The sequence below is a fragment of the Hippocampus zosterae genome, chromosome 7, assembly GCF_025434085.1.
Source record: "Hippocampus zosterae strain Florida chromosome 7, ASM2543408v3, whole genome shotgun sequence".
In the NCBI taxonomy this organism is placed as follows: domain Eukaryota; kingdom Metazoa; phylum Chordata; class Actinopteri; order Syngnathiformes; family Syngnathidae; genus Hippocampus; species Hippocampus zosterae.
Window position 1 is genome coordinate 1,802,771 of NC_067457.1, and position 10,321 is coordinate 1,813,091.

At 46.8% G+C, this 10,321-nt stretch overlaps 1 protein-coding gene and 1 long non-coding RNA gene across 4 annotated transcripts; both read left to right on the forward strand.

Annotated features, from left to right (window-relative positions):
* The first annotated feature begins 424 nt into the window (after positions 1-424).
* ldb3b (LIM domain binding 3b) lies at positions 425-6,282 on the forward strand. Of its 2 annotated transcripts, XM_052069536.1 has the most exons (10): positions 425-457; positions 768-1,040; positions 2,891-3,042; positions 3,149-3,224; positions 4,331-4,353; positions 4,658-4,855; positions 5,021-5,044; positions 5,292-5,461; positions 5,565-5,601; positions 5,721-6,282. In XM_052069536.1, the coding sequence occupies exons 1-10, from the start codon at positions 440-442 to the stop codon at positions 5,815-5,817; spliced, it is 1,068 nt and encodes a 355-aa protein (XP_051925496.1). In that variant the 5' UTR covers positions 425-439; the 3' UTR covers positions 5,818-6,282. The 2 variants fall into 2 exon arrangements, with proteins under 2 accessions (XP_051925496.1, XP_051925497.1); XM_052069537.1 differs by lacking the exon at positions 5,021-5,044.
* Positions 6,283-6,760: 478 nt separating this feature from the next.
* Positions 6,761-10,088, forward strand: LOC127604075 (uncharacterized). Of its 2 annotated transcripts, none has more exons than XR_007963205.1 (5): positions 6,761-6,965; positions 7,741-7,799; positions 8,538-8,752; positions 8,840-8,905; positions 9,217-10,088. It is a non-coding gene; the product is annotated as an uncharacterized LOC127604075 (long non-coding RNA). The 2 variants fall into 2 exon arrangements; XR_007963204.1 differs by having other exon boundaries at positions 6,761-6,961.
* Positions 10,089-10,321: the final 233 nt, after the last annotated feature.

Below are 10,321 nucleotides of genomic sequence, written 5' to 3' on the forward strand. Positions count from 1 at the left end.
CCTTTGTTACCGTTATTTTTAGCACCGCACGCGCTCACGTGGCACCCGCACGTTATATTGATACTCATATTTTCTTTCCTGACGCCACTGGAAAAAAAAAATGGTGGGCGCGTTAAATCCTCTTTGCGCTTCATTTTTATTTTATCTTCTAGTTTTGGAGATTAGCAGATTGTGACGCGCGCTCTCGCGTTGTTTGTTTACAGGCGTCCTGTGGCTGCTATTTGAATTCCGCCCCGCACCACCGTTTTATTAGATTGTGTGTGTGTGTGTGTACACAGTCTAATAAAACAAGAGTTGTGTAATTTTTTTTTTTTTCAGAGCATCCCTAAAAGCAAGTTGAATCTGTTGACGCAGGCTGCTTCGTCCCTCTCCACAGACATATTTATTTGCATGAATGCAAATCAAAGCTAAAGTTGAGAGAGCGAGAGAGAGAGAGAGAATGTGTGGCAGTAAGACGGTGAGTCTATATTGGCTGCAAGTGCTTGGGCACTGAGGCATTCTGGGGCTTCTGGTTACAAACCTTATAAGGGGCCACATTCACACACACACACACACACACACACACACACACACACACACACTCGTGGCCCTTGTTTGCTATTCTTAGGCTTGTCGCACACGCAGCCCTCAAATTCATCTACGTTGTTCATATTTGGATTATTTATATTATAATCCCCCGCCCAAAAGTTTGCAATATGTCCGTTCTGATGGTGAAATGGATGCGAGGTGGCAAGTTTTTCGGTGTGTATATTTGTGTGTCATGACAGCGTCTGAACCCCCCCTATCCCTGCCCATCCCTTTTGCGCCGCCCCCACCAACGTTGGGGATCTGCACGTCCAGGCCCCCACTGTGAGAAGCAGCAGCAGAGGGTGCTGCACGCAACACCAACAGGGCCAGCGCGGAGAGCCAAGGACGCGAGCGAGCGAGAATTTCCAGAAGCCGACATGAGCACGTACACGGTGACGCTGAACGGCCCGGCACCGTGGGGCTTCCGGCTGCAGGGCGGGAAGGACTTCAACATGCCCCTCACCATCTCCAGGGTAAGAGCAGAGCTAAAATGCCCCCCCGACACCCCAAAAAAATGCCATCATGTGACAATGTCGCGTACATTTTGACCCCTCGGGTCTTGTTGGATTTGACAAAGCCTTTCAGTTTTCTGAGCCGCTGAAGTCGCTCAGCTAATTCCAACGTTGTTATATTGGGTTAGGATTCGCCCTGACTTTGCCGTCCAAAATCAACTCGAGGGGATTTTTTTTTTTTGCGTGGACATTTCTAGAGCAATCATGATTTCTCCTGCTTATTTGTTTTTACAGATTGTGGATTGCTTGTCCATTTTGGCATCTTGCCAAATATTTAACTGTTGGTTTTGATGACACATGACTCTTCCACTAAGGTCATCGTCTTGAGTTTCACCGCTTGGATCAAATCTCGGTTCTCTAAAAAATAAAAAGAATAGAATGTGAAGTAGGGCTCAATGTAATATTTCATGAAAAATGGTCAAATAGTATTTCATCTTTTTCAAATTATTTTAGCTGGATTGGTTTTCACCAGTCATGCCATATAAACCACGTGAAAATCATGCATTAAAAATACAAATAAATCATTCATTTATTAAATTAATATATAGTTTATCAACTTTGAAACGAGGTCTTCTGATTGCAAAACAAACTGAGAGTGGGTACAATTAGTGTTTCTGTTTTTCTTGATGAATATCTCACATGAGCATGTTTTTATATCAATATTTGCTGTTTGTCAGTACAGAAGAAGGATGATCAAACTTTACTTCGTTACACAAAAACTTGCACGCGACAAACTCCGTACATCACAAAATAACTCTTAATACGAAAACTAATGACAACTAAAACGAAGCAAATAAAAAGTCGTTCTACAAACTAATTACAACTCGCCAAGTGTAAAAAAAAAAAAAAGTCAGAATGAAAGCATGAAATATGAAATATCCCAAACTATTCTAATCTTGGTTGTAGACCCACCAGCAATTGCTTGCAAACTATGCTACAGATAATCTAATCTATAGACGGCCATTTTGGTTACTTGTTGGCAACGTCAAGTCTTTTGGACGCGTCTTTTGTACATTATCATCAAAATGATGCTTGTTTTTAAATGATGGCTAACGAAGACTCAATAGGAGACTGTTTTGGTAGTCGTGGGAGGGGGGGGGGGGGGTCTGGCAGGACATTTGGTGTATTTACAGCTTCCCATTTAAATAGCGTTGGGAAGGCGAGGTGGTTAGGGGGGGGCACTCGCCTATACCGGGGTCATCAGCGAGGATCTTTGGCTCTTCCATAAGTGGAAAAGTTTGCATGGAAATTCTCTGAATTATAAAAGCTCCATTGTTCCCTGATCCCGGTTTCACAGGCGGCAGGCGGGGGCTTCTATTAGGAAACAATTTCTTTCCTCCTCAAAAAAGAAAATTGTTTTTAATATAATTTACAAATACATTACTTACATTCGCAAAAAAAAAAACCAACCCAAAAAGCACACCCAACTTTTTCCCCCTAAGTATTTAATTGCTGGGAAATGACGGTATAATGTCAAATGTTGATGCGAGGAGGAAATCCTGAATGTAAACAGAACTTGAGACAAGAGTGAATGTCAGCGGCAGGTGCGTGCAAGCGAGCGCCTCCGCGGAGGGTCACTCGTCCGCAGGCATCAACGGCCTGGCATATTTTTAACTCTTTAACGAGTCTCCTGTAAATTTAGACCCCGTACTCTGTGAGGCGCTCTTGCCTTAAAGGGCCAGCAAAAATAATAACAACCGCAACAATAACTGAGTTTTTTTAACATTCCTGACTCGACTTGGGGGCAGTTCAAACAAATGACTGTTCCACAAACTTGTATGCGCTTGCTGATATGTGCCTTCTTTTTTCAGATAACGCCCGGCAGCAAGGCGTCGGGCGGCCTCCTGGCGCAGGGCGACATCATCTCGGCCATCGACGGCGTCAGCACTGACGGCCTGACGCACTTGGAGGCCCAGAACAGGATCAAGTTGGCCACCAGCAGACTCGTGCTCAGCATGCACAAGTAAACCACGCGCCAAACGTCCCCATAGAAGTCCCCCCCACCCCACCCCACCCAAATAAATAAATACATTTAAAATGTACAAATAAATGTATTGTTGAACGATCAGGTCGAGACGTCCTGGGCCCGTCCCCACAGCCACCCCCAGGATGGACTCCCCCATGCCTGTCATCCCCCACCAGAAGGTATGGACACACACACACACACACACACACACACACACACAAGACAAATGTGAGCATCTTATTATTATTATTATTATTAAGCATACAAACAAGCCTTATACAGTATTCTCTATGCAGCTTATGTGTTGCCTTTGCTGCCTACCCGTGGTACGTTTTAGAAGTGCAGCAATGAATAAGTGTTAAATGAAATGATGGGGGGACGGAAAAAAAAATACACTATTAGGTTACCTAACTTTTATCCCACGCTACGCTAACATCAACACAACACCCATGCCCCCGAATTAAAAATTAAAACCAAAAAAACTAATATAGTAACTAATGAGGTGGCGACTAAGCAGTAGCAGTGATTTGTTGACAATATCTGGTTGTTGCGACCCCCCCCCCCCCCCTGAAAAAAATCCAAATTTGAATTGCGGCACTCATGATAAGTTGGTATTGTTTGAATTAGGGTTAGATTAGGCTTCAAAAAAAGATCAGGGTAAGGCAACAGATGATGGCGGGACGTTGGTATGGCAACCTTCAAAAGCATCCTTAAGGTCACTGTTCACCCTGACCTGTCGGCACTTCTTAGCATCCGCCTATCAGTGGACGGGTGGTGCCGCTGATAAGTCAGGTGTCGCGGGCACGTGCTTGCCTAGGACGCCGCTATCAAACCTGGCACAGACCCCTCATTGGACAAGGCCGGGGCAGCTGTCCGACACACTGGCGGAATGTTCCGAGCCTGTCACGCATCATCATCAGCAGCAGCATCATCATCTTCGGCCGGAGATAGGGTGTCCCTGCGTGTGTGTGTGTGTGTGTGTGATAGGTGCACTCATGACATAAGCGGATCAGGTGGTGTGCGTTAGTGCAGGTATTTGAAGCTATTCCTGGCCATTTTTGCCCCGCACCCCCAGACTCCCCGCCCTCTGTCTGTGCCATGTGATTGAGAGCCCCCTGCTCTTGTCACTCACACTCAGGCATGCCAAAGGGGGGGTGAGCCGAGGGGGATGACGCCACTGATGATTGAGGATTACGACATATCTGATCATTTCATTGCGCAATTCATTGAGTCACCAGTGTCTCTAATTTCTCTTTCTTTATTTCTGTGTATGTGTGTGATGTAGGTCATCGCCAACACACCCGCAAAGTCGGTATTCGCTCTTAACATGCATAAATGTGCATGAAGTATGCAGTGCCAGGAAAGGTGTGATGTGAATCACCCAATTATATTTTACCCCGATTTTTGAGAGCGTAACAACATCGCATGCGTGTCTGAATGCGTGTTGTGTTGTCAGAGACTCGACATTTTCTGGGTATTTTATATTCTCGCTTTTTGGCCCTCAAACAGCAGACTAAGTGCATGAGCGGCTGCGTGGAATTTTCTTTTGGAAATGAAAGCAACAGCGCGCTCCCTCTGTGTGTGTGACTTGTGTAACTCTTTTGCGGGCCAGCGTGGAGTACACCCCCAGCTTCAACCCCAACGCCCTGAAGGACTCGGCCCTGTCCACCCACAAGCCCATCGAGGTGCGCGGCCCCGGCGGCAAGGCCACCATCGTGCACGCGCAGTACAACACGCCCATCAGCATGTACTCGCAGGACGCCATCATGGATGCCATCGCTGGGCAGTCGCAGGCCAAAGGTCATGAAGGGTGAGCTCGCCCCCCCAGCCCTCACCGCCGCCCCTCAGCGCCGCCCCCTCTCCCGCACCCTCTTTGTCAAAGCTATGTGTGGTGTCACCCACTTTGCTCTTGCTCATTCCATCCCTCCCTCCTCATCCTCATCCCGCCGCCGCCGCCGCCTGGTCGTGACCTCAGTGAGGAGGCGGGATCCCCCCTGGCGTGAGTACCATCCCGCCCCATTGAAAACACTTAAGGGGGGCATCTTATGCAAGACAAAAAAAAAAAAGATTTAATGTACTTTTTAATAGCTCGACTTAAATGATCCCGGTGTATGTAGCCTGGAAAAATTGGGGGGGGATGCCTAATATGTCTCCTTTAAGTCAGCTCCATACATTGCTGCTTGTTTCCCGCTCCCGCTTGTCTTGTAAGCGCAAATCCTTAATTGGTGCATGTGTTGTGCGTCAAGCGCGGTGCTGCCCATGAAGGACCCCGTGGTTGACTGCGCCTCGCCCGTCTACCAAGCCGTCATCAGGCCCAGCGACAACTCCCTGGACTTGTCCGAGTGGGCTCGCCGTGCCGCCAACCTGCAGTCCAAAAGCTTCAGGATGCTGGCGCACGTCACCGGAACCGAATACAGTCAGTCAGGGAGGGGGGGAAAAAAAGGGGGTGGGGAATGCTATTTTTCAAATGATGCGTGCTCATATGCAATATTAACAAATCCTCTCGTCTACCCACAAAGTGCAAGACCCAAATGAGGAAGCTCTGCAGAAGTCGAGGTAAGCTCCGCTTTGAGTGGTGGGAGTAGACACCCCCCCCCCCCCCACACCCCCAGGCCCACTCCAGCTGTTGTGAAAGCACAACCTCCCCATGTTCTTCCTATGTCACCCTGACGCAGAGAGAAGTTTGAGTCGGAGATGCGCGGCCCTCGCTTCGCCAAGCTGAGGAAATGGCACCACGGCTTATCGGCACAGATCCTCAACGTCCAGAATTAAAGTCAGCAAGAAGCTAGTGGGAGGAGGGAAGGGCGCAAGCAAGCACGGAAAAGAAAGACCGGGGACAGGGAGTACTACCTAAACACACAGCAAATCACCCAATAGGCAGGAGGAGGAATGTGAATGAGTGTCGCTTGTCGAATGGCAACGTGTCTGCGTGAGAACGCCTCCGTATTGATCAACCGTGCACCGGGTCGACCGTATACAGTATATATAGAGTAGGTACAGTCCATGTATGTGTTACGCGTGTCGTTTCTGCTGCCGAGATCTGCATACAGTATTGTGTGTGCAAAAAAAGAACACGCGTACGCTCGGTCCTCATTCGCAAACGTGCGGCACGTTGTTCCCAACGCACACACGTACTTGCACACGCGTGGATGCTTGGACGTGCACACGAAGGCAATTATGTAAAAATGCACTAAAAATACACTGATGTCAATGTGAATAAATGTTTTCCAAAAATGACTCGCTGTATATGGCTTGCAATTCTATCTGTCGATGTTTTTTTTGTTTTTTTTATTCCCACATATTATAAAAAAAAAACAAATAGCTCTCGTATATCGTAAATGTTTCATCTCACAAAATTTGAAGGAATATTGAAACATGGATTTTGAATGTGAATTTTAAAAAATCAGAATTTGAAAGATCCTTTGTTTAATATAAAATTCAAAGATAAGATAGATATCCTTTATTCGTCCTACACTGGGGAAATTTACAGCCACCAGCAGCAAGAATGTATGTAGAAAGAAGAAAGAAGAAAGAGAAAAAAACAACAAACATCTTTCAATTAAATGCAATATGAACACAAAATGGATAAATCGCAGTACTATTTACAATTTTCCTTCACATCATTTAATTATTATTATTATTATGATTGTTATTTTTTATTCATCAGCCTGACAGCAGTCGGTAGGAACGAGCAAAGCAACTTGAAGTTAAAAAACGGCGTTGCATCCTGTTGACTTTGTCTGTAACTCCACTGTCAACCACTAGATGGAGGCACAATAGTTAACTTGACACGCTTTACGGTTGAATGAAGAAGAATGAAAACGGGAAGTACTCCAGCTGTGGCTACTGGCTAATTGTGAAGATGATTAACGCCGACTCATCTTCAATGCTCCTTCGTACGCCGACTGAGCACAATGTTAGTAAGTTAATTTTAAAATATACATCTACGTCTACCATTATTGATGTATATTGTTTGATGATCATATCTCTGTTTCGAAAAAATGTGATTTGTTTACTGCCAACGCAGAGATATTGGTACTCTCTCCGTATAGGATATGACGTGTGTTAATGTGTTGGTAATTTCTTTGAAAGGGTTTTGGAAAACCTTTTAAAAAAATAATTTCTGTAAATGTTAGAAAACATGCTCAGGGAGTATTTCAATAGGGGCAGCCTGCAATGTAATTTCAATTCATTATTAACAGTTACATTGTGAACTAAATATAATCAATTACTGATGATGTACTATCTTAAAAAGGCTAACGGATGAGGTTCCACTTTACTAAATCGACAAACTGTTGATGTTGCACTTTTCTCAAAAGGACCCACACTATTGATGTTACACTTTTGTAAAAGGAAGACAAACTATATACTATATAAGAAAGTGCAAGATGTATTTCCGTTTACAAACACACCCAAAATTTCAGTTTTGCATTTTGCCCCTTTTTACTCCCAGCCGTGACTTTAAAACCTAGATACTGTATGTACACACCCGTGACACGCCTAATGAAATGTCCACGCCCCCTCCCCCCACTTGTATGGACAGACTTTGAAAAAGGAGCGTGAAACCCCCCCGGGGATGGTGAGGGGCACTTGCGTGCACCAGCTTTCAAAAGGCTAAAATAACTTGCTATTAATGTGTTTGAACTCGTGCCATTGTGTTGGATTTCTGAATGTCATCTTTGTCGTCTTCCACAGTGGACAGTTTGATGGCGCTCGCTGGGTGGGGAGGACCCCAAAAAAACAACCGCGGTTCTGTAAGTGACATGCTTATTTTGTATCCACACCCAAATTAGCATTTTGTGTTAAATGGCATCTAAAATGGACATTTGGGGTGACAATGGAGGGAGGGGAGTGTTGGAGGGTGGGCCCAAGGGGGGGCTCATGGCATCAACAAAGATCCTCTCTGTCTCCTTCCCATTGAAAGCGACAATGTTCCCCACTACAACAGTTGCCTTTGGTGACTTTTTTTTTCTTTTACAACCCCTTTAAGAGTGCAAATCACAAGCCAGAGGTCCAAAACCTTCCACTGTTGTTATGGTCGTCAAATCACAACTTGGCACCAGAACAAAGTCATGCTTGCCCACTTCAAATCAACGAAGGAAAATTAGGAAACTGCCCAACCCGTCTAAATTTGCTGATTGGTGATGTTTTCCCCATCTACAAGTTGGTTGCAAAAGCCAATTAAGTAACCGGAGCTGCAGATTAGAGGCACTAACTCGAATGTTAGGCGAAATAGTCGACGGGCGGGGGGGCTTAGAGCGTGGATGTATATTACATTTGGCAGCATGAAGTGCTGCCTTCTTGAGTGAAAATCCAACCTAATCTTTATGGGCATTTACTGTGTGGGCAGGGAGGATTGTGTCAGTGTGTGCCTTGTGCGTTTCCCATTGGCAGCTGAGCCGTGCAGCTGCGCGGCGGCCGCGTCTCTTGAGTGCAAAGCAGCCCTGTAAAAGCTCCCGAGCTTTTGTGCTCACCTGATTGATCTCCGGCAGAGGCCGGACCGGCCCAGACGGGGTCGACGAGAAGGCCCGCCGCGCGCTCCTCGGAACAAGCGAGCCAGTGTGCTTGTCGGAGGAGGTCTGTCCGCAGGTGGCTCGCCCGGGGCCCACCGAGCCTCATCGCTTGCCAGCGTCGTCTTGTCCTCGACACAAATGAGGCGTCCCGGCAACGCCGGGGCCGCGCGGGGAATGACCGACCGGAATTAAATGTAAGACTTGACAAAACACATTTTACATTTGGAAAAAAAAAGCACCAAACCAAACATACGAAGCAATTGCATTGCTTTTGTACTCAGACCCAAGTCCTGAATTAGGAAGAGGATTGCTTTGCTGCCATCTGGGTGCCACCATGCTACGTTTTGGTGAGTTGAACACATCCATGTTGTGCTGCACCACCTTTTTTGTTCCGATGAACTATGTGATGATACGTGAAGGAGCTTTTTGTTGTGCTTTAGTGCCATCTTATTGACGAACTACATTGAAGTGATTGAAACTCTCCATGTAGTATTTTGCTTCCGTCTTGACCGATATTTTCATCGATTGAGCAATGGTTTTTTTTTCTTTTGTTTTGTTTTTTTGTCAGCCAACCACTCTACCGGAGCTCGGCAGGAATGCATCGACGAGAAGTGAGTCAGTGGCACAGTATTTGTAATTCGACTTTCTATTAATAAAGCGCCCGAGGGCCCGACAGCATCATGCCGAGACGCTCCAGTTCCACCAGCCTTTGACCTTAGCAGGAAGCGCCGAAGCACTATTTACAGACACAACAACAATGTCAACAATCTTCTCAGGTGCGTATTGTTCGCTTGCTCGCTCGCTTTTGGGTGACCCCCTCCCGTAGGAGAAAAGTGGAAGTTGTGCGTGTCCGGGCACAAGCGGGCATGCGCCGCCCCGCCCCCCCTCCGTTCACACGGCCGCTGTTTGCACGGCCCTTTATTTTCCCTTTGCCGCGGCTCGCCCTCCAAACAAAAACCTCCCCCCCCCCCCCCCAAAGCGTGAGAGTGTTTGCTTAATAATTGTGTTCGCCAAGGCCTACTGGGCACTTAGGTGGTTATTCCGGGACGCGTTTGGAGAACAAAACGTGATGACGTGTCCCAACGCTGCGAGAATGACACAGGACGGGCAAAAAGATGGCAGAGGTTCCGTTCATGAGTCCCCAGAAGGGAGATTCACTCCGACCGGATTACCGGATCGCTCTGCCACTTTCTTTGATGAATATTTGATGAAGTAAATTCTCTGTTGCAGCGATACTCAAAGCCTGTGGTCTCGAGTACCGCGATGGGGCTTCCCGGGTCCCCGCACGGGACGTGATGAAATCACTCAATGAACGGCACTAGCAGGAGAGTATTTCCATATATTTAAGAGGTCAGGTTTAGGAAGTATTTCATAACGTCAAGAGTATTTCGGTTGCTTTTGGGGAGTATTTTCAAAGGATTGGTCTAACTTTCGGGAGTATGTAACAATACTACAAATATTTTGCTAACTTTGAGTGACTATTTCAGTTGACATGGACCGACTTTTAGTTTGTCTCGGCGTGTTGCTCGGGGGGGGGAACCATTTGTCGTCCAAACGGTGCGCAAAGACTCTGCTGCCGCTCGTGGCGTGGTGCGTCACTCACTCGTGGCGTATTTGTCTCCATCGGCAGACGTAACGGCGCTCCTTCCATCATCCCGCTCAAATCGATAAGCTCTCAGAGCCCAAAGTGTCTCCCGTCCGTCTTGTCTGCCCGTCCGTCGGTGCTCGCGTCTCCGCTGAGCAAGCTGGACGCAAGCACGACA

Excerpts from the sequence above, each read along its gene's own strand:
- ldb3b (XM_052069536.1), top strand. Across the intron at positions 3,043-3,148 it reads CTCGTGCTCAGCATGCACAA|GTCGAGACGTCCTGGGCCCG; the intron begins GTAAACCACGCG and ends TTGAACGATCAG. Across the intron at positions 5,462-5,564 it reads CGTCACCGGAACCGAATACA|TGCAAGACCCAAATGAGGAA; the intron begins GTCAGTCAGGGA and ends CTACCCACAAAG.